General features: G+C 38.0%; 1 protein-coding gene across 1 annotated transcript in view; it reads left to right on the top strand.

Annotated features, from left to right (window-relative positions):
* Nucleotides 1–1,782: 1,782 nt before the first annotated feature.
* The window catches only part of ANKH (ANKH inorganic pyrophosphate transport regulator), a 97,715-nt gene continuing 74,915 nt past the window's right edge, over nucleotides 1,783–24,582 (top strand). The window contains exon 1 of the mRNA XM_039346778.1: nucleotides 1,783–2,563. Coding sequence (XP_039202712.1) covers nucleotides 2,468–2,563 — 96 coding nt within the window. The 5' untranslated portion in view covers nucleotides 1,783–2,467. The remainder of the gene's footprint in view (nucleotides 2,564–24,582) is intronic.

Below are 24,582 nucleotides of genomic sequence, written 5' to 3'. Positions count from 1 at the left end.
AACTCACTACGGCCAATTCGCCATGGCCAACTTGTCACGGGACAACTCACCATGGTTAACTCACTACAGGACATGCCATGGGACAAGAATTACACTAACATTGGACAAATAGTCGAATAGAATAATTAAAGAAAGAATACCAAAGGAGGGGCAAAATAAAATGTGAATGACTAAAGTTAAAGTATTTTTTAATTATTTTAAATAATTGAATTATAGAATTGTCCACAGTGAATTGTCCTGTGGCAACTTGGCCATGGCAATTTGACTATGATTAAGTTGGCAGCAGTGAGTTGGCTCAGGCGAGTTGTCCCATTCTGTCTTTCTTTATCTCCTATTCTAGCCTTCAGTTCTTGTATTTCCTGATATTCTCTCATGCAAGCCAAGTACTAATTTGGTATTTAAACCCTTGCGTTAATTTGATTAAATTGGGCATAAGTTTTTACAATCTGCCAACTGCTTGATTTATCAATTAAGCCTACACATCAACTTTTTATCCTGGAGTTTTCTTATCTGGCATACTAAGTCCAAGTAAATTCCATTCTATTATTCTAGTATGTATGGATTATACCCCTCAATTGCAATCTATTATACACTTATCTGGGAATAGGTCCCATTGAATTCAATGCAACTTAGTTCCGAACTGTAGTTACCCAAGGCATTGGCATTATATACTTCTGTATTGTCTAGATCTGGTTCTTAGACCTTCCTTACTATATTCTTGCTTGGAACGATGTTCTATGTTCATATGCAGTCCTGCCATTTTCTCAAAAGTGTTATGATGAAATCCAGGTTGAGGAGAAGGGTGTTGCAGGTAAAATGATACTAAAATAGGCTCTTTGTTTGCAAAGTCTGGTTCATAAAAAAGAAAAATATTCACTTCATTAGGAGGGAACTTCTCATCTGCCCACATCTTTTTCCAGTATCTGCCAATATGAATGAGTTTACTGTAAAACATCATTCCCACTTCACATTATTGTTCAAACTCAAACCATGATTTGTGTCAGTTGCCAAAGCATTTCAAATCCCCTGAAGTTGCACATTGTCTTAGTGCAGAACTGTCCCAGTGCTTTTACAGATTTTTGTTTCATAAGGCAACCTTTATAATATGCGTCCTAACAGCATCCTTGGAAGAATCTATTCCGCAGCAATCTTTCCAATGTGAGATTTGGCGCCAGTTTATATACTGCTTTTCACGTTTTAAACCAGCGTTCTGCTTCCTTCCCATCATTCCCAGCCCTGTGACTCCACTGGTTGGGGACAAGGGGTGTACAGCAATTCGACCAGCTGCAAAATTGGGAAAGGCCGATACCCATTATGGCTCCAAGGAGCAATTTCGTTCCAGGTGTAGCCATGGTCTACCTGGTTAAAGTCAGATTGGGTCCTCCTCCAAACCAAGAAGGAATCGCCTTCTGGCTTTCCCCAAAACGCCGCGTGCTGGGCTGGATCCAGCGCAGGGCGCCCTTTTCACGCCCTTGAGTTTTCGGCCTAAGCACCTCGCTGCGGCGGGCAAGAGGGCAGCCTGCAGCTCTACTGGTGCTGCGCCCAGGCCGCGGCGTTAGAAAGAGCAGGAGCGACAAAGCCTTTCTCTTTCCTTTCCTCCGGCTCCACTGCTTTCTCGGGGGGAAGACGCGGAGGAAGGGAAGGAAAAAAACAAACTCATGAGGCGAGCCTGGGTAAAGCAGGCCACGTGCTCCACGCGCCAAGAGAAAGCTGCTGGCAAAGGAAGGCGATTTTTTTTTTTTTTTTTTAAGAAAGAAGAGCTGGGCTGCGCGGCCTTTTCCTAGCCGGCTTTCTCCCTCCGCTAGCGGCAAAGCCGGCCGCTCTCCCACCTCTTTCTGTCCTCACAGCCCCGGAAAGAAGAGGCGGGGGAAGGCGGGTTAGGCACAGCCGCGCAGATCCTGTGTGATCTCCAAGCCGTGGACGTGTGGTTGTTTCCTGCTGCCATCCCCCCTCCCTCTCCGGCTCCCATCACTTTCCGGCGGCCGGGCTCGCCCAACTCGGGCTGAGGCGGGGCGCTCGGAGTTCAAGTGGGTGGGGTGGGGATGGTTGGGTGTTTTTTTTTTCTTCCCCCCTTAGAGGTTTTGATAATGGAAAAAGCGCCCGGCGATATTTCTGGCGGCAGAGGTAATGGTGCCGCCGGCGTCCCTCCTCCTTTTTTTTCCACCAGCGGCAAATTATTGTGTGGGAGGAGGGCAGGAGCTGCGGCGGCGGCGACGATAGGGATGGACTTGGTGTTTGGGATTTCTTGCTAAAGGGAGCAACACAACCGCTCCGCGCACCAGACCAGAAAGGAGGCAGACGCAAGTGGGAGCCGCTGCTGGTCGCTGCCGCCTTGCTGGGGAAAGCCGGCAGCCTCGTTTTTAAAAGCAGCATCGCTTCTTCCGGCCCTTCGCTTCGTCTCCTGCTTCCCACCTGGTAGCTTCCCCGCTCCGGCAGATGTGTTTGGGGTCGCTGCACAGCTGGGACTATGGTGAAATTTCCGGCGCTCACCAACTATTGGCCTCTCATTCGCTTCTTGGTCCCTTTAGGCATCACCAATATCGCCATCGACTTCGGGGAACAGGTAAAAAAAAAAAAAAAAACTGTGCTCAGCCCAGCAATTTCTCCTGCCTTTTTTTTTTAATTGGGAACTTTATTGTTCGTGAGATAACATCTTTAGTCGGGGAAACTACCGCGGAGCGATGGAAAGAGTTGCAAGGTTGCCAAAGTGGTGCTTCGTGCTAGTCTATTTTTAGGCTCCCTAATGCTGAGTGATGACAAAACGCAACAACGAGCTCCCTTTTTTCCCCTGGAGAATCAGATTCGCAGCCGGGTGGCAAAAAAACAAAACAAAACGCCGGCTAGATTAGTTGAGTGTCAGGAGGCTAGCCGGCTCGTCCTTCCTATGAACGGAGGACAGACCAGAGGGGTTGGACCTCCTAGGATTGACTATTGCAAAAACGCCGCGGAATATTAAAAAAAAAAAAGCTGCGGAAGAGAAAATAATAAGACCCATAGTAGACCGCGCAATGGGTGGTGGTAGTGGTGGCATTATTACGGCTAGGTGAACCTGATTGCATACAGTTCGTTATATTATTGTTTAGGGGAGGCTCCCAGGGTTCAGTTACTATTGTGTATTTCGAAGCAATATTATGTAATGCAAGATGAACCCGAAAAGATGCCTGCAGCGTGCAGGGAAATGAAGTTGCCTGCAGTTTCGATTAAATGATTACACCTGTATTCATTTATCGGAACGCCTGAGCTTGACCCATCTGGGTGAGAGCAGGGAATATTAGGCCGAAGCCCTCCGTTAATTATGGGAATTGCTCAAGGTTTTGTTAATTTTTTTTTCTTCCAAACTCATTCATAGCGCATCTTTTGTTTCCTTGGCACTTACCCCCCCCTCCCCCAATAAATATAGAGAGATTCACAGCCTCGGGTATTAATTTCTTCACAGTTCTTCAGTTCTTTGAGGGAATTAGTTACCATTAAAGATTCTGGAATTTCTTACATGTTCACATATGGATCATATTTGTCTCCCCCACCACTCATAAAGTAGAAAGCTGAGTAGTGCTAAAACCCTGCAATTACTGGTAACATGTGATAGGAAAGTAAAGGGCTCCAATTCCTGCTGCTTCAATTAATCTGTCCTTGAGTGACTGAAGATATTATTAAATGGCATTTGGAAGGGCGTTTGGAGATGGAGATAAAAACTGTTCAGAGATCTTAGGCGCAAGGCCTGCCTTGCTAGAGCTGGTGGAAAGTGTGCTGTTGCTTTAAGATTGGCCACACCTGTTAGTTTCTATTGGCAAACTAAGACATAGAGTTAATCGATCAGCTTGTTTGAGGTCTAGCTTGTACCGGCATGCTGCAGTCAAGATTTGTGACTTTGGATGTGCTTGTCTGCTTCTGAACTCCTGCATTGGGTGTCAACCTTTAACTATTGTCAGTATAATAAAAGGGGAGCAAATTGTGTTCTCTCAGTATTTGCATCCAACTAGGGTGTCTCCTTTCAAAGATGTGCTTAACACAGCTGTGATTTAAATGTATATTTTACTACCTATACACTGATAAAATATAAATGCAACAAATGGATTCCACATTGTCAGCTCAAATAATCAGAATGTTGGATTACTTACAGCAAGGACAAAGAACCTGGATCTCAACAACAGGTCTTAGTGTTGCTCATCACTTGCTATGCTGGCTGAAGTTCTATTAGTAGTAGTTCAGCAATATTTAGAGAGCCAAATGTTTTCTGGTACAGTGCTGTTAGTTTATACTCTGTAATTTATTTATTTTATTATTTATTAATAAAATTTATATGCCGCCCAATTCCTAGGGACTTACCTGAGTTTATTTGCTGTTTTGTTCATGAAATTACTCTTGTTTCTGCAGATAAGTATATCTTGGTTTAAGATACATGTCAAGTTCTTGATATTAAAAAATATTTACATTTTGAAGTGTATGGGAGAATTTCGTTGTTTTTTCTTTGTGTATTGTAGCTGAATTGGAAAGGGCAACATAACTAACTAGAATATGCAAAATTCTGAATACTTATCGGCAAACACTAACTAGGATAGTTCTTTATTGGCGCCCTTTCTTAGGTGTAGCTCCCAAGTGGATCTTGTTGAAAAGTACTAATTTGGAAGATGAATGGCTACTAATGCTTCCTGTTATTCTTTCCCCTATATATCCTCTATCCCAAACTGAATATAATACACTACAGCAGGGGTCTTTAAACGGCCCTTTTATGACTTGTGGACTTCAACTCCCAGAATTCCTCAGCCAGGCAAACTGGCTGAGGAATTCTGGGGGTTGAAGTTCACAAGTCATAAAAGGGCCAAGTTTGAAGACCCCTGCACGACAGTGTACGCATTTCATAGTAATAGCTACTCCAGTTCTATATTTGTTCATAGTATAATCCTATAAATAGCTACTCAGAAGCTTGACTGTTAGTTCAAGCTTCTGGTACTTGTGGATGAGATTATAGCTTTCATCTTCATAGAAACAAATTCACTGAGAAAGGACGCTTGACAAGGAACTCTTGAGGAAGACCCATCCACTTGCTAGTGTAGTTCTGGTTATGACATGGTTGTTTAAGAGTTCAGTGTCTGATTTGTAATAATTGATTAAAAATATCCTTGGAGGAGCTGAAAAGATTGTAAACTCTGTGTAACATCCAAAATAAGAAATCTTAACTGAAACGGAAGAGGGTTGGAATGATCTCAATAAACATCTTTATATCTAGTTTCTTCTACTTAGGAGTTTCAATACACACATACAAATAAGCAAACTTTTTTTAAAAAAATATCTTTCCTTTTTCCTGGAACTTAATTATTTATTGGCTGATTTTAATGGAAGTATCAGATCTATTTTGAAGTTCCCAGCTAATCAGTTTTTAATGTCAATTTAAACTGTCAGTGTTTTTCTGTCTAACCTGATCAAAGATCTAGTTCTTAACATGTCCATGTGAAATTATGTGCTGGGGAATTTTTTTTTTTTAAAAAAAGGTAGTCCTTGATTAATAATGATTCATTTAGTGACATTGGAAGTTATGCTGCTGAATAAGGAGACTTATGATTCTCAAAGTTGCAACCATTGCAGCATCCCCATGATTATGTGATTGTGATTTGGGCACTTGGCAATCAACTCACAATTATGACAGCTGCAGTGTCCCGTGGTCATGTGATCATCATTTGCAACCAGCCTTTGACAAAGTTAATATGGTGAAATCAACAGGAGATTGCAAATGGCAGTCATGTGATATTGCGCCTAATTACTAAGTTACTGTCTTATCTGAGGACCCCTCTAAACATGACTGCAGTAGGAGAATAAGATTACTGTATTTTATCTTGGCATGTATTTAAATCTTGAGATATGAAATTGAGATCATTTCTGTTTTCACCAGGAGGAATAAGTGCAAAAATGAAGACTACTTATCTTACCTTCCTTGTTTTTTTCAGGTCTTCTTCCCACCAGATACTGAATTAAATTCCACCTTATTTGTTTTATCTTGTTCATTATATAAAGCATGTATTGCATTTACAGTTATTACTTTTCTGCTTGATAATTTCATTAGCACACAGTAGCAATTAAATAAGAATATGTAAACTGCACCTATTTACCTGGATTAAATCCCACTGAACTTTGTATCATTAACACTTTTGTGTGGAGAGAAACCAGAAAATAATTGGGGGAGGGGAATAATCTATTTTTTTTTCTGGTGGACCCCTCTTTCCATGGATCCTGATAGAGAAGAATTTTGTGAGACAGTTCCTGAGTTCAAGTGAATTCTTAACACATTTAGGTGCCTTCCAGGAACATGAAGAGAGATGCAAAATATCTGCTGACTTAGAAAGATGGGAAGAAGAAGGCTAAAACTGAAACCCTGGATTGTAGACCTATATATAAGCTGTGATTGCTAGCCACTGCAGTAGACATATTCTGTTGTACAGTAGATGACTTTTTCCCCTCAAGACTGCAATAAAGTAATTAGCCTTGCTGAGTCATGTTGTTAGTCTTCCACCAATAGCAAAGTCCCGAGCAATAATTTCAGTCTGGAGCCCTTAGACATAGCCAAGCTAGGTACAAAGCCTGCCAGATTCCTATTTAAGGATTTTTACAATAGGCTGCTTCCAAGCAATTGAACTCACTGACATGCTGTACTTTGTCCAGATGATGACTTCTTAACCTTGTTATCAAAGACCTCTGCCTGCTATCCAGGATTTGGAGGGGAAAAAATAGAAAGCATTGCAGTTTGGATTTTCCTGCCTTCTAAAAATACAGAAGTTAAGAAAATTTGTACCCACCTTAAAGCTGTGCAACTCTGCAGTCTTGTATGTGAAGGAAGTTTTGAGGACAAATTCCTTTATTGCAATAATAAATTCAAATCTCTTAAATATAAAAATAATGCCAAGTCAAACAAGGGAAGAATATGGAAGGCAGAACTCAGTTCCAAATAAAAATATCTGGACTACTCACTTATTACCTCTTGAATTTTGGGGCTTGGGCTTTTGGGTTTCAGCAGGATTTATTGCAGAGACTATACTGGGGGAGAGATTAGACTGGTTTGGTGAAAAGCGGTCAAGACATTTGGAAATGTCGATGACACAGCCATTTGGAAATGGTAATCCAGAGGCATCCACAATAACTCACCAAAAGGATGAAATCGGGGTTGTATGTCACAGTGTAAACTCCAACCCTTTCATACTTGTGTACAGTATTGTGATGCAAGTAGAGCAGGGTTTGCATCAGAACACACATTTAATCACTTGCCTCTCCCCTTCCCCTGGACATCCGTGTGGGAGCCACCATGAATAGGATGAGATATTCACAATAGACTCAATTAGCTGCCAGAGCATGCTAGATATAATCACTCATAGTGCTGAATATATTTACAAACATGTATATACAACTCCCAGAGCTTTTTACTTAGTGTATTGTTTAAACTTTGTCATTGTAGCTTGCAAACTTTATATGTCATGGCATTTAAATAATTTGCAAAGTTAGAATAATTTTATAAGATAGAATATGTGAATCCACTTGTTCAACAAATTGCGACCTTGTGAATGCACAGAAGTATGATTTATTCAGTTAAGCCATGGCCTAGCTCAAAGTGGGAATCCAGTCACTAACTGATAATGAATCAGGTGATGTCTTTTGTACTACAGATAGTCCTCAATTTCCATCACTAAGCAATGAGGTCGTAAAGTGTGATGTCCAGTGCCTGCACTGCTTAGTGAGGGCAATCATGGCAGTCTCAGTTGCCATTGTAACTCCAGATGTGTGGGTCGTTAAGTGGAAAGTGGAGGGAATCCCAGGTAAGGAGCATGGGGGTGTCACAGGGAGGTGGGGGAGGCTGGCACCGGCTAGGTACGAGTTGGGGGGGACTATGCAGAACAGCATGAGCTCGGGGAGGCCGAAGAAAGAAGGTAGGTGTATGTGTGTGCTTGTGTGTGAGCTCAGTGAGGCTGGAGAAAGAATACAATTTAATCTGATTGTTGTGCACTTTCCAACAATGGTGAGATGGGCACGTATATTTTCTGACAATTTTCAGACAAGAGGTATAGGGTCTCCTGCCTGGGCAGGGGGTTGGACTGGAAGACCTCCAAAGTCCCTCCAACTCTGATGTTCTGTGTTCTATAAATTTGATTAATACATTTAAAAAAGCACTGCCACTCTGGGACTTCTGGGCGTATTATGTCTCTGGACCTGCAAGCCCCTGAATTGCATCCCAGGAAGAGGCTTAGATCCAGCCTGGCCCAGCAGCATGGCGCAAAGAGGCTTCTTGGTGCATTCTGCAAAAAGCCCCTGAGCTGCAGTGTATGACACCCAGCCCCAGACTGACCTGGTAGCATAGCACAAAAGGGATTTCTTACTACCTCAGAAAGCCACAGCTGGCCCGGCCCAGCCTAACCCAGCCTAGCCCAGCCCAGCCCTAGAGTCAGTTATCTGCACAACCTCACAATCTGAGGCCCCTGATGATTTGTACTGCACCACTCCAGCTGACCTTTGCCATCTTCTTGCTCCCCCAGCTGATGAAGCATGTCCAGTCTGGCCCTTCGCAAGGCATATGCTGGTCACATGAGATCATGTCCCCAGATCTTGCAGGGAAATTGCTATGTGCGACCCAGGGAGGAAAGTCTCATGTAGACAGCAGCTGCCTTGGTGAAGGACCAGTTTGGGCATGTTTGGTCTGTAAGGGGAACAAGAAGACAGTGAAAGTCAGGTAGGGCAGCAAGGAGCAGGGAATGCAGAAGGCCCAAAGGGCATAGATGGCAGGATATAGGCTGGCGGGGCAGTTAAAAGTGTACAGGCAGACTGCCAAGCGCCCAAATTTTGATCACATGACCACAGAGATGCTACAGGGACTATAACTTCAGGGACTAGTCATCATTCTCTTCATTCAGCACTGACCGTAAGTTGAGGACTATCAGTAGCTTGTTTATCACTAGAAGAGCAAAAAATGTTTGCTGTTCTATTTCAAATACAAAGGAAAGATCCGGTGCAACTGAAACAGCCAAATAGATAGGGTTTTGATGGTTTTCAGTCTTAATAGTTATCATTTGCCACTGTCATTTTTTTTACTTGTAGCATTTTTTTCAAGGGTTTAGCCTTATTTGGTCTAGATACCTTCCAGATGCGTAAACTTCAGCTCCAAACATTCTCAGCAGTAGTCATCCTGGCTGAAGAAATTTGGAAGATAATGCATACATCTGAAGCATGCCTAATTAGACTTTTATTGTAATTCTATATAGGCTGGGTCAATGTACATGTAATTTTTTAAAAAAATAGTCATGTATTGTGCAACTTCTCATTAGTTCTGTTGGGGGGGAGGGGATGGTTCCGTGTGAGCGTGCACTCGCTCTCCCACTGCATGCACATGCAGAACTGCGTGTGCATGCAAGCTCGCCTGCTGTTTTTGCGTCCCAGTTCTGAACAGGTCACAGTCTGATAGTGGGCCACAGCCTGGGTGTTGGGGACCCCTGACCTAGGGGAAATTGTTGGTGTAGAATGTAATTAGTGAGATGGAAGTCCTGTCACAACAAAATAAATTTAGATTATTAGTTGTTGCTTTAAGGATTGTTTCCTTGTAAATCTGAAAATATTTTATTTTGTCATTGGAATAATATGGTAACGAAATTGGTATATTCTCATTGCAGGAGTTCCAAGATTTTGTCTTCCCTAAAACAGAGAAATGAAACCTTCCTGTGTTAATGTGCAACTAGGTTGCTGGATTACATTTAATTTATCATGCTTGTACTTGCCGAATGGTAATACCACACTTTGTTGTAGAGCCTTCTGATAGTAAAGGGTTGCAATTGATACATATGGCATTAGGCCTTGGATAGAAAAAGAGATTGTTTTGTTACATTGATTGATCCAACTGCTGTGGACATTAGGAATTGAGCCATTTTTCTAGTTTGGCTACATTCATTCTTTTTTAGCAGAAACACTGCAGTCTCTTTGTAGATATTTTGTTCAATCGTAAGCCTTTAGCGCAACCTTTTTTTGTCTTTCAGCTTTGAAAGCTCTTTCTTCTAGCCTGTCTTAACTTCCTAGGATACTTGCTTTTTCTACCTAACCTGCGTCCATTTGTGACATAAGTAAATAAAAACTTAACTTTAATTATGCAAGTGAATGCTGGAGCATTGGGTGTTTATGTGCATTATTTCAGACTGCTTTTGTGCTTAAGGATTATGCAAATTCTTTAAGCTAGGGGTCTTCAAACTTGGCCCTTTTATGACTTGTGGACTTCGACTCCCAGAATTCTTCAGCCAGGCACGCTGGCTGAGGAATTCTGGGAGTCGAAGTCCACAAGTCATAAAAGGGCCAAGTTTGAAGACCCCTGCTTTAAGCCATCAAGGATAAATAGAACCACCATGTTTGTGGTAGGTTTCTTCTAAATGCCATAGATTGGACAAATGCCAGAACAGCGCTATTGCTCTTTTTATATGTATCCCAGAACTATTTAAATGATGTGGCTGAATCCTCTACCTGAATTAGTAAGGAGTTTTTATATCTGGACCTTTTGACATACAGGAAACTCTATTATTATTAGTTTGCCCATGTTAGTATCAGTGGGCGTTGGTATTTCTTTGGAAGATTCAAGTTCTTTGGTCTTGTGATAGATGAGCATTTGGACCAACAGTAGTAGAGGTCTAACTTAGAAGAGAGTGTTAGATACATAATTGGTTTCTTTATAAATTATACTGTATGTCAAAGTCAAGGCCCTTTTACATCAGGGTTTTTAGGGAAGGTCTGAAGGTTAGAAGGACTCATTTTTAGCAAAACATTTAACAGTTGCAATACTAAAACTTTTAATTCCCTTTTGATTGATTGTTTATCGTTCTAATCCGTTCAATTCAGTTAGCATTTATGAAAATTTCCATCATTCCAGAAATAGTAATGTCTAACATTGTTTTTTTCATTCACATGTTTTCTATTCACAAAATTAGATCAAGTTAGAGATTTTTCTACTCATCTATTGAAAATTTGTTCTGGAAGTTGAGGAATTAGTTGGGACTGAAAACAGGAAGAAACAGCTAAAACAATGACAGTAACAGTAAACACCATTTACCTGAGACTTCCACAAATGGGGAGACTTTCCAATTACAGTATGTAAGAATATAGTCAGATAACTCAGTGTTACAGATATATCAAAGACCTTGAGATTTCTTAAATGTTGTGTTACCCAACATTTTAATTCAATGCTGTGTTTGTTCAACACCATGGGAACAGAGGGGGAAAGAACTTGCAGGGGAAAATTAAATAGTACCTGCACATTTTTTTGCAAATTTATTTTCCCTCCAGTAGGGCCTACCTGTGTTTTTGGAGCTTGGTTAAAGTTGAGAACACTTGCAGTCAAAGGTTTAGTGAGTTGTTAGCACATTTCCCCCTTATTTCTTCTCGGAGGTGCCATAATCTTATTAGCATATTCATTTGGGATTTTTCTTTAAAAATATTCTGTTATGTCTTTAAGATGTCTACATGAGAAATATTCTAAAGATGCTATAAATAAGTGTTCCTTATATTATCTTACTGTAGATACAAGAGAATGATGTTGATTTGGCTACTTAACAAAGCTTTGCTGTATTATACTACTTAATGGTTTACTTTTTAATGAAATAATTAGATTTCTACAAGAATATTTCAGCAGGATATTAACACCTTGATCTCTGTATAGCCATGTGGGTTCACAGAGTAGGTTACAAGACTAATAATCATTTTGCAGTTCAACTGCATCAGAAATTGTACCAGAATACTGATGATTTTTGCTGATATAGTCATACTCCAGGAAATTGCAAGGGAAAGGAAGTATTGTATCTTCTCAGGAATCCCTCCCTCTCTAGTGAGCATAGCCCATACTGTACCCTCCTTGAGCGTATCACTGGTAGAGGTTTTTACCATGCTAAGATACAGCTGATGGGGCAAATTAGCCTCTCTCCTGGTGCCATTGCTGCTTTCTCTTTCCTTTTGCTACTGAAGAAAAGGAATTCCTATTAAATGGGGGCTGCAGTTTGCAGAAAGGTAATGTGTCATGCCTATATATCTGATAGCTGTTACTGTTGAATGGTGAACACCCACAAAGATTTCTTTGTCTCAATCATTTCTTCATTTCCTATACAGCACATTTACCTCTTTGGAATCTGCAGCTTTCCTACAACAATTGAAGACTCTCTCAATTTAAAACATGGATGGCAAGAGGTGAAGTCCAGTATGGTGATCATTAACCCATTAATAGACCTCTTCTAAATCAGTGTCTGAAGTCTCTCTTGAATATAGTAATAATAATAGTAATAATAATAATATCATTATCACATTATTATATTAATAATATATATTATTAATAATATAATGATAATGATTTATTATTATCATTAATATAATGATAATATTATATTATTATCATATTATTATTACTAATAATAATATAATATCATTATCATTATATTAATAATATAATGACAATGATAATATATTATTATTTTATTAATATAATAATATATCATTATCATTGTCTTATTAATAAAATGATAATATATTATTAAAATATTATTGTAATGATAATATATAATAATATAATATAATGATAATATATTATTATTATATTATCATATTATTACTAATAATATAATATCATTATCATTATATTAATAGTATAATGACAATGATAATATATTATTATTTTATTATTAATATAATAATATATCATTATCATTGTCTTAATAATATAATGATAATATATTATCATCTTATTACAATATTATTATTATTATTATTATTATTATTATTATTATTATTATTATTATTATGTTGGAAGGGACTTGGAGGTCATCTAGTCCAACCCCCTGGTCAAGCAGGAAACCCTATGCCATTTCAGACAAATGGCTGTCCAGTCTCTTCTTAAAAACCTCCAGTGTAATATAAACAACACAGCCATGTATATAGCTCACAGCAGGGAGTTGCATGAAATAATGTGTTTTATAAATAATGATTCCTTTTTGTTTTAGCCATATTTCATTTGTTTTTCGCTGTCTGATTTTCAAAAGGCTTGTGTCATAGGTTAGAACTCTATATTTCTCTCTCATGGTTTTTACTTGTCAGCGTTATTTCCAGAGGGGATTGCCACTTTTAGTCTGTTAGCAGTGAAAACTGCCAACAGCATAGCACTCTGCAGAGAAACATATTGGCTCTCTTTTAGTTAAGATCATGGAGCATTTTTTAGATATTTTTTGTTTGCATATTCCAAATGTTTGTTATACATAATTCCTTTTAAGCTACTGCCTTGGCCCTTCCTATTACTGCTCTGAAGAGAAAGACTGGATTAGACAAGAGATGTGTTCAATATTTATCCACTATCACTTTTGCTGCTGCTTCCCACAGCGCTTTTTCCTCTAGTATGTAATCTAGAGCAATGTTTCCTGCACCATTTCTTGAAGGAAAAGTAGCTGGGAGTCAGGGTCATTTTACCCATCATTTCTTCACAGCTGATCATCCTGCTAGTTTGCAGATGAAGAGGTCAGATGGAACCGGCTTGAAATATATCAAAAGCATGTTGTTTCAGGCATGAGGGTCTAACATGACACAAAACCAAACAGGCTGCCTTAGGCAGCAGATTCTAAGTAGCGTGGAAAGGCAACAAATCATTTGTTATTTAATTTGTTCATATTGGATTGTTATTACCAGGTCTGGGGAGAGGTTTTTTGAGACTGATGTCTTGGTTTGGGGGGCCTTATCTTTCTTGACTGGGAGAAGGACAGGCATTGCTATTTTGCTTCCATTAGTACAAAATCTTGGTCAGCCCTAAAGAACATACCCCTGTGCCTCTTTCTGATATCTAGGTTTCCTCCTCTGTCTCACTGGTGGATTGCATTCTCCATAACCGTCACCGTTGCATTGATTAGGAAAGGCACTGGACAGACAGCACAGCTTTTGCTTTTGTAATTATGGCTGGCTGTTGTCTTCCCCTGCATCTGAAGTTCTCCAAAAGTGGAGCTTCCTATTAAGATGGCCTTTATTATTATTTTTTTGTCATCCTTAACCTAAGCAGTTTTTGCTACAGCTTTGGAACTGTTGCCCTCTGGCCTTTCTTTCAGCTACTGAGCCTGGAGGCCAACTCTGTATCTATGCCATCTGAAAAAAACAAAACAAAACACCATTTAGCAAGGGTAAAAGTAGAATGTGAGCAAATGCTGAGTTAAAATGAACGTTCAAACACTTCCAGTTGCTTAAATTAGGTAGAGAAATCTCACCTGAAAGGTAGGGCTGATGCAGCTTTAATGCTGAAAAGAAAACCAAAGGTAGATATATCAGAATTGATTGGGGAAGATAGGGAGTGGGACAACAAGGAATAAGTTAAATTTTAATATAACTTAGGGGCTTTGTAGAATTATCGCTCCGTCTGAACAACTGAATTTATTATGTGTAATTCTCATGAATGTCCTATTATATCAGTCGTGCACAGTTAGGGACTTACCCATCTTAACCCCAGCCATTACATACGCAGCAGAGACTAGATAAGCATTGTGGTTTTATTGCTTATAAGGATTTCCAGGAACAGAATGGTTGTCAGATATTTCACAAATACAGACTGGTGGATGGCATTTGAGGTTTAGAAGGTACAAGACGAACTGGCTTGCTTTTATTCTAAGGGAAGGGTTAGGTGTGATGATTCTGGCTGTCTTCCTTCTCTATTTTGCATAACCTTCCTAGATCTGCATTCCAGAATTGGAAACCGCAGTGTAGAAATTGTAGAAATACCAGATCCATTTTTAAGCCTTATTAATGTTTACCCCTTTAAAATTTTTAAAGCAGTTTTTCCAACTTAGCACATTCCAAATATACTGGAGTGCAATTCTGAAATAATTCTCTTCCCAGGGAGTCCAAACCCAACAAATCTATTAGAGTACCATGTTGATTAACTTTTTTCCATTCTGCTTCATATTTATCAGGACTAACTTGGGGTTTCTTGTTGCTTGTGATATTTTGTAGATAATAACTGTAAACCTACACAAAAAGAAATCTCTTTAGATCTTGATAGACAGCAGTCAGTTTAGATTTTACCCTTTGGGGGAAGGCTAGTACTCTTAAAATGTTTCCTAGAATATATTTTACATGGAATTCCATACAATAGAAGAGAATATATTTCTAGCTCAGGGTTGTACCTTGGAGTCCTTGGTATTATCTGAGCTTGGTTGTTTTCTTCCAGATGTTTCATTACCAAACTCAGTAACATTACTAAGCTAGCACTGCAGATATTACCTACTTGTGTAATGAAACTTCTGCAAGAAAACAATCAAGCTTAGAGAGTGCCAAGGACTTCACAATTTCTGTATATTTATCTGCAAATCTTTTCAGATATTTAGTAAAATGTTACAGAAATTCAATGGAGATGTTCAGTTATAATGATATATTTAAAATGATGTGACAGCCTATTGAAAAAAGGGTATTGATCTATATCATTTTGCACATCTATATTGAAGAATTCCCTTTAGTGGAAATTTTTCCATCTTGGGTTCATCTGGAATATTCATATGTTAGACTTCTAGTTAGTTGGTATCAAAATATAATAATAAAAAAATTAAATAGTTGTTGCTATTATGTACATTGATTTGAAGAGTATATTATATCTTGGCATTCAAATTTTGATCCTTTTCCCAAACTAAATTAATATGTTAGGATTTAATATCAAGTTCAATAAAAGCCTGTTGCGTGGAAAATCTGGATGAGAGCAGGAACTTAAGATCAATTAGTAGATGAAATTATGAATTTTTATCATTTTCCTCTTCGAAATGCAAATATTTGCTTACTGCAGCTCAGCAGCAGTGTTTACAATAATAACATTTATTCACCTCACATTTTGTATTTATTGGACTTCGTTACACTTACAGTATATAGAAAAGGCTTGAATACATTATCATATTAAAGTTGTCATCTTTGATGACTTTCAAAAGGTTAACAGGGTTGGTGCCATTCAAGTCTCTGAGGAGATGCTGTTCCATCGAATAGGCACTACGACTGAAGAAGGCATGACTCCAGGGGGCTGCAGAACCCGGCAATTAAAAAGTGTTGGCTGGTGGGGACTAAAAGACGGTCCATTTCTGGAGTTCCACAGTACCTCTGTGGAATACCCTCCCTTTAGAGATTAGAATGGCCCCAACCCTGTTAGCCTTTCATAAGGCCCTAAAACAGTGTTTCTCAACCTTGACAATTTTAAGGCATGTGGACTTCAACTCCCAGAATTCCACAGCCAGCAATGCTGGCTGTGGAATTCTGGGAGTTGAAGTCCACATGCCTTAAAATTGTCAAGGTTGAGAAACACTGCTCTAAAAACTTGGGTGTGATCCCAATCCTGGGGCTCTGAATATATTGAGGGTCCCATTTCTTGGCTTTATTGTTACTGGCTAAGTATCTCAGGTGCTATGTATATTTATTTTGGATTTTTAAAATGTAATTGTTTTTATTGTTTTAAAATGTCTGTTGCTTTAATTGTAGTATATTTTTTTGAATTGTATGCATCATGGCATGATTGATTGAGATGGGCAGCTATAGAAACTGAATGAATGAGGGAATGAATGAATGGGATGACATTGTTTAATAGAAAGGGCCCAAAGCATGCCCTCTCTATTAGGTCTGGTTGCACAAGTAGCTTGGCCCTATGCCATGAAGGGTTTTATAGGTGACGATCAGACCTTGATTTGCACCCGGAAGCCTACTGGCAGTCAGTGCAGCTTGCGGAGCAGTGGTGTTTTATTGGGTGTATTGAGAAATGTCAAATATAAAATGACTCTACAGAATTAAGTATGTGTTGCATTTGTGAATAAGTCATTTCATATGTTAGCTCAACTCTGAGACAAGATTTATTATGTTCAGATGATCATACTCTTTTAAATATATACCTATTATACGGAATTTGCACCTTGGCAAATAATTCTCTGTGCCCTACTTATAGCTAAAAGACTTATTCTTCAGTAGTAGAAAGGTAATTATATGGCTCCAGTTTACAGAGTTGACATTATTACCACTTATGAACTTGCATTCATAGACCCATTATAATGAAATATGACCATCGTTCATTGAAATGCTCCTGTAGAACTTATATATTGTTTCTGTAAATATATGTCCTATATTTTAAGTGCTCTTTCTTGATAATTTTGTGCATTGTTTATTTTTCTTTCTCTTTTGGGTGCTCAATGAAAGTAATTTAATAGTGATGTTGATAATAATTTATTATGCTTTTAAATTATTCCAGACGTGAAGGTTATATTTTAGTGGTTCTACATATTTATTATTGCACGAATATAAAACAAAATAGCAGTCATATATCACCTCCAAAAATTTGCACCTGCCATTTGCTTTTAAGCTGCTTGAAATATGCAATCAATGGAATTTTTCCTTGCATAATAATACTCTGTGTTGCTACACATCAGGCCTCTTTACCCCAGTTCTGGTAAATGTATCTTTAAATGAGAAAATTGTAACTACCGGTACATAGATATTCTTTATAACCTTTGAGTTTGAAAGCTTTCCTCATATTTTTGCTCTTTTCTTTCTGCCCACTAAAGCATAACGACTTTTCTACATCTGCTATCCTGTTTTCTTTAAAGAGTTTGAGAGATACTGTGAATGGTCCACTGGTTTGGCTCAATTCCAGCATTGTAACCTGGTCTTAAAAATGATAATCAAGTAAAGGTTGTACAGGCCCAAAAGATTATCAGATTTTCCCCAAAGGATCTAGTTTTGAAGATTTTCTGAAGTGAGATCACTACATGTCTCATGCATGTAGTTGGGGCAATTATAACTCATTGAAAGGATCAGCATATAAGAAGATTCCCAGAATGTAACTGCTATATTGCAGTGTGATTTTCTCAGGAGTTAAAGGTGGATTTGTTTTTTAAAAAAAGAGGTAATAATCAAGGGGAAAAAAAGGGGGGGGGAATAACAAGTGCACAGCCTCTCCTTTTTTTAATTATTTTGTCGATTACTTTTTAAATGGCTGAAACCCAAATTTTCTGTGCCAATATACATATACATCTTTAAAAAATAAAGTGTAAAATAACAGTAATGATGCAATAAACTTACCAGTGCAGCATGTGATTAAACAAACCAGCAGCAAAGTGCAAAATTCCTTAAATAAACTAAATAGACTCCAAAACAACTCCTAGGCTGCTCAGTAAGTAAAAATAAATTTCCCCAGCTTCCACAGTGAAAGCATGCTAAAAGGTGCTCTGTCCCATAACATTTGCCAGAGGCACCTGCAGAAAAGTCCAAATCATTTAGAACCACAACTTCTAGAAAGCTATTCATAGAAGCACATGCTCTATCGCAGTGGTGGCGAACCTATGGCCACGGGTGCCAGAGGCAGCACTCAGAGCCCTCTCTGTGGGCACACGCACCGTCGCCCCAGTTCTAGGCCTTCAGCTGGGTTTTATAAAACCTTTTCCCTTTAGGCCTCCACCGCCGTGTGCAAAAAAAAAAAAAAAGATTCAATCAATCAGTCAATTTCAACTTCTCACGGGAAAAAAAATCTTGCAAAGTTGGAATTGATTGAACTTTAATCCCACCCAGTCTGCCATTACCACCGCAGCCACACCTACCCAATGGGCCATACCCACTCAATTGGCCACACCCAGCCAATGGGCCACACCCACCCGGCACCCGACAATGTATAAGTGGGTTTTGGGTTGCAGTTTGGGCACTCAGTCTCTAAAAGGTTTGTCATCACTGCTCTATCGGATAACCTACTTCCAGAATTTCAGGCAAAATTTTGAATGTCATCAAGAATAGGCAATGAGTGCGGTTACTAAGGTTTAGTATTGTATGTATGGTTTTACTTGGCCTAGCCCAGTTAACAGCCCAGCTGGCTTATTTTGGATTAATAATATTTTGGGGTTGTTTTCAGAGACATTCTGTATAATACAGTGCTGTGAGCCAAATTAGATTTTAGTAGAGTGTGAATGGCTGTCACAAGGCTGTCTTTGTTCATATGAGTTCATCTCTGGATGTTCACTGCTATATCAATGTGAGTTGATAAAAAGGTTCTGAGCAACCAAAGCCATCTATAGTGATAATCATGAATCTCAAAAAGGAGCCTTGAACTAATCTATTTCACAACTGCCTTACCTGTATTAGCTGAAAACAAAAGATGAAATAGACACAGGCCTTGAAGAGGCCTCCAGCAAGACGCCTGCTCTTTTCCTCTTTCTTAGTCTCAAGATAATTAAAAAATACAGTTGCTGAAATGCTTCAGTGAAAATCTTTGACAGCTTCAAGAGCCAAAACCGGTTTAAGTGTGAGCTTGCCTTGGAAGTTGATATATTACAACTGAAGGAATAGTTGGAAACCCGGGTAAAGATTGAGAAATCAAGTGGGATAAGCCATTGCCTTTAAATTAAAGCAGAGGCAGCTGTTTTCATTTCCAGCCATTTTTGTGCTGGGTAGTATTCACAAACACAGTAATAATAAAAGTAATATACCCTATGTCCTTGTTCGGTTTGATTTTGATAAGGCCAGATAACCTAAATGGCCTGAACCGGAAGCAGTTACCAGTATAGCAATAGCACTTATATACAGCTTCATATTGCTTTACAGCCCTCTCTATGTAGTTTATAGACTCAGCATATTGCCATTCTAACCACTGTGCCACCAGGGCTCTTTTTTAATTTAAGGAAATGATGAGCACAGGTAAGTGGACCTAACTATCAGCCGTGCCAATATATTTATCCACCAATGTTTTAAGATGCCACTGTAGATAATGCATTATGTTTTGTATTGCAATCACGTTCTGATATTAGGGAAAGTTGTTAAATGATGTATGGAAAGAAAACAAAGGATTTGGGAATTCATTCCAATGTCATAAAAAGCAGATCCTCTTAGTCATAAAACTGTCTGAACTGGGTAGACTGGTTTTTGGATTATGGATTGGAGAAATACGGGGGTGATCTTCTGTTATGTTTCTGTCTGGTAACATCTAGGATTGACTGGTGAAGTGCATTGTTACATGGGTTTGCTTTTGGATATTGTTGAAAATAGGTAGTTTGTGGTAAAAATTGTAAAATATAAGCGGTAATTATTTGTTTTATAAAATTTGTATTTGAAGGTCTAGCTATCAATGTTATTTCTCAGTGCTGACACTGACTTTTACCTTGTGCCAACATTTCTATTTTGCTGTGGAAATATGGTATATGTTTATTTTCATTTTTTTACTGTGCTTTTTAAAAAGTCTTATGTTTTCTCTTATAATATTTTTATTTATTGGAAATCTTAATGAAGGCCCATATATACATTTTTTTAAATAACGCATGAATGGCAGCATCAAAGGGATCTTTTACTGCCTTCTTGAGCTGTCCTATTGGAGAACATCAAATGCAAGAAGACTGTTTTTGCTAGGAAGCTATTTCCCTCCTCCCCCCCCCCGCCCCCAGTCTTTTATGTGTTATGTTCTCATATTTCAGGCATATGGATCAAGCTGGACAGCTCCACCAAGCTTCTTTTTTTAATATATATATATATATATATATATATATATATATATATATATATATCCTAAAACAGAGTGATTGACTAACATTAGTATTTCACAAAACCAACCACATTCCTTGTTAGCAGGATATATGTTTCTGCCACTCTTACTCACTTAGCTACATTTGTATAATTAATGTCCTTTCAATTTTCAAAGAAAGACAGCAAGATAAACATTTTAAATAAAAGTAATAATTTTCTAATTGCTTACATTAGCTGTTTCCTCATAAACATTTTTGAAGGGATGATCTCAGATAATGCAGTTCATACCCACTGGGGCTAATTATCATAAGCTATTGACATGATTGTACTCTGTTTAGAGAAGAGTTTGCTTTATTTACAACCTCTTTCACTTAAAGCTCTTATACAGACATTAAATATTTCACAAGTTCCTGTGTGACTTATACAAGCTCCTACATTATGAACTGATGTTTAAATAGAGATTAATCAAATTAATGTAATTGCTTGTTAGCTTTGGTGAGGACACAGTACTGTGTTTTTTTTTAAATTTACAATATAATTATACTTGGAAAAAGACAAGTACTTTCCTTCTTTTTATTTAAAATCGTATGTTGGCTCCAGTTTAAAAAGCCAATGTGGAATTATAACAAAAATTAATTTAGTCCAACCCTCCCAAATGTAATTACAACTTCCATATCCTCACCAATATAAATTATGGCTTGTTCACTGCAGATGCTGGTTATTGATTTAGAAAGATAGATAAAAGTTAAGACTCAAACCCAGATTTATGCTGTTTTGCAGAGGTGTGAAAGCCATAGCTGAGGAAAATGAAGGCCTACATATTTATATAGGCGGTGAATTGTTTTTTTTTAATACCATAAGATAAGGTTTATTTTATGTTAATTACAGAATGCTCTGTGGGCTGAAAATAAAGTTTTACTGTACTTTGTTTAGTGCAGATTAAAAAGATAGAAAAGAAAAGGAAGAAAAAATAAGAATATAGCCAAGAAAAAGAAATGTATAAAGAATGACTACTTCCTTTGTCACAACTGCTAATAATTTTAACAACTTGTCACCTTTTAAAGTACAGTAACTTTGGGCAGGATTCTTATAATTAATTTCAAAATCTTATTTCAAATATTATACATTTAGAAAATCAATATTCTAACTTCCCCTTTTCTGTTTGTTTATGAAGAGATTTTTTTAATGTTTTAAACTTATCTTTAAAACTCCTGTAACTAAGGATTCAAAGAACCTCACTCGATGCATATTGTAAAACTGTCAGTCAAAAGGTTGATAAGTGCTTAAAAAGCAATTTCTAAAAGTGATTAAAAAATGAGACTCAGTAGAATTTTATGCCCATAAGGTTATATTGCAACTGTGAGCTTAATAGAAATCTTTCAACTCCCTGCTGCTTAACCCAAGCCAGCAATAGAAACCTCAGTTCCTGTAATTTACTCCTGAGGAGCAGCTGTCCAGAGTACCAGTGAGCAATCATACAATTTCTTCTTTTTCTGGAGAGATTTGGCCAGCCAGAAATCACTGTCTGGAATCTCGATGCAATGCCATATTTGCTCCCTTAGGGATCACTAATTTACCTGAATCCTCATCAGAAGTCCCCAAAATGAGCGAAAATGTTATGATGGATTTGTTAAATTAACAGAGATTAGTGTGACATAAACCAATATATGTAATAGTTGATTGATCTTAAAATTTTCCATTCATTGCACCAAAATTGGTGGACCAATACTTTTTGAGAGTGGTTCCAAGACAAAAAGAAGTAAGCCTGATTCTAGATAATGCCTAGCATATCTTTGTGCTACCCAGATAATTTCATTGAAATCTTCCTCTGAACCAGTTGTCTTTTTTAAATTGTTCCATGTATTTAACAAGAACAGAACATAAAATCATATTAGGTACTCCAATTACTTTTGTCAGAAGCCTCCCTTTACTAGCCTTGGGGAAATAAGAGGGAAAGGTACTATGTCCATGGCTGAACTGAAAAATCTTATTCTAAAAGGATGGGGAATGAAGGAGGAGAAAAAAAAACACTGTCAACTTGAAAGAATACCTTAAATCAGGGGTCTTCAAACTTGGCCCTTTTATGACTTGTGGATTTCAACTTCCAGAATTCCTCAGCCAGCATGCCTGGCTGAGGAATTCTGGGAGTTGAAGTCCACAAGTCATAAAAGGACCAAGTTTGAAGACCCCTGCCTTAAATCAAGCAGCTCAAACACTGCTTAAAAAAAAACCAGTAGCCTAGTCATCACATTTTCAGAACAAAAGCTTTCTTATATGGAATACAGAACGCTCATAGGATACGCCTGATCATGCAGAACCAAAAGAGGAACAAGAGTTGTTTCTTCTAGGTCAGGTAGGCAACCCTGGCTCTTTTATGACTCATGGGCTTCAATTCCCAGAATTCCTGAGCCAGTTGAAATCCACGAGTCATAAAAGAGCCAAGGTTGCCTACCCCTGTTCTAGGTCAATCAGTTGCCTGTCAGACAGACAGACAGACATGTGGCACAATGCTACTTTAACACCTACAGCAGCTGCATAGATAAACATGTAATTAAATATTATCTACATATGAGGAACATTATGAGGTTTAGTAATAAAAGATTAGTTAACACAAGAGCTGAAGTGTATAGGAGCTCTTGTAGAAATCTTATGTAGCCTGCTGGGTTGTCTTCTTGTGACAGGTTCTTGTGTATTTAACTGTTAGCATCCCAGGGTTCTGTTGTGTAAGATATGCAAACACTTAAATCTTTTACATAAATAAATTTGTATTGATGCCCATGTTCAGATGGGCCAACATAGAAGTCATCGGTTATTAATTTTGACAGTATATATAGGAAATATGGATACTTTAAAAAATTACCATATATACTTGCAGATACAGCTTTCTGCAGATAAGCTGAATTTGATTTTTTGGGGTACATTTTGGAACCTAAAATTTTTGGTTTATCCGTAACTATATATGGTGTCTAATCTTGTCCAGACTTGGAAGCTAAGTAGTCCTAGTTAGTACTTACAGTAGATGGGAGGCTAAATGAAAGTATCAGGACCATAGTCTAGGATGGAAATTTAAGGTATTTTGGGAAAAGGCAGTGACATGAAAACTGCCTAAATATATAGTATTTGTGAACCTACAAGAATCAAGATTGAGTTCATTGCTTGCTATTTTGTCTATAAAACCCCAATCAATTAAATTCAGTTCAACTATAAACTATAAACAAGTATGCTACTATTTCTAGTATGTTTAATCTCAGCTGGAGCCTAATAAATTCCTTATCCTGCTTTCACTTCAAAAGTTTTCTGGCACAGGAAAGTTGAAATATTTTAAAAGGTGTGTCACATAGAACCATCTAAAAACAGTGCTTATTTTGTGACCATTGATGAGAGCCCACCAATATCTTCTGAAAATCTCCAAAGAACTAGACAAGCCCCAATATGCAAACTGTTTTGAGCCATCTGAAGGCTGTCCTTATGCCTATGTTCTTATACTGTAGCAACACTAAAAAAATAACATTTGTGGCTTGTTTTTGCCTTTTACGTGCCAACCTTAGTAGATAAAGAAGTCTATTAGTTTGATTGTTTTGATTTATGTGATCTCAGCAAATAATCTGGGATGGCTAACAGCCAAAAAATAAAAATAATAATCTAAAAAAGAAAAAGTGCAAATAAATAATTATATTGGATGTAAGTCCCTACGAGCAAATTTTCTCCAAATCAAAACAGGCAGATGAACCACAGCTATATAGATTTGTAGCACTTTTCTAGGAATCTTTCTCAAAGTGATCCTCTCTATACTTATGGCTATAATCTCAGGCAGCCAGAGATGGTCCTTGGATGACAGAAATTATATTCCAAATCACTTGAAGGGCAGCTATTTGATGATGGCTACACTGCAGGGATGTTTCTGCCCAAAGACAGTATTTTGTATTGGGTTAACTTAAAAGGTCACAAAAAAGCTCCAGGCTTTTATGTCCTCTAGATATATTCATCAGGCAAAATATTGCAGTTAGTGCAAGATATTCACTTGAGGTTGAAGATGGATCATAGACAAATAGGCTACAGATATTCAGGTTAGGTTCTAACAGATGTTTTAGGGAATTC

This window comes from Crotalus tigris, unplaced genomic scaffold, assembly GCF_016545835.1.
Source record: "Crotalus tigris isolate CLP2741 ecotype Arizona unplaced genomic scaffold, ASM1654583v1 scf7180000018018.2415403412:4055106, whole genome shotgun sequence".
NCBI classification, from domain to species: domain Eukaryota; kingdom Metazoa; phylum Chordata; class Lepidosauria; order Squamata; family Viperidae; genus Crotalus; species Crotalus tigris.
This window is presented reverse-complemented; position numbering and strand designations above follow the sequence as displayed.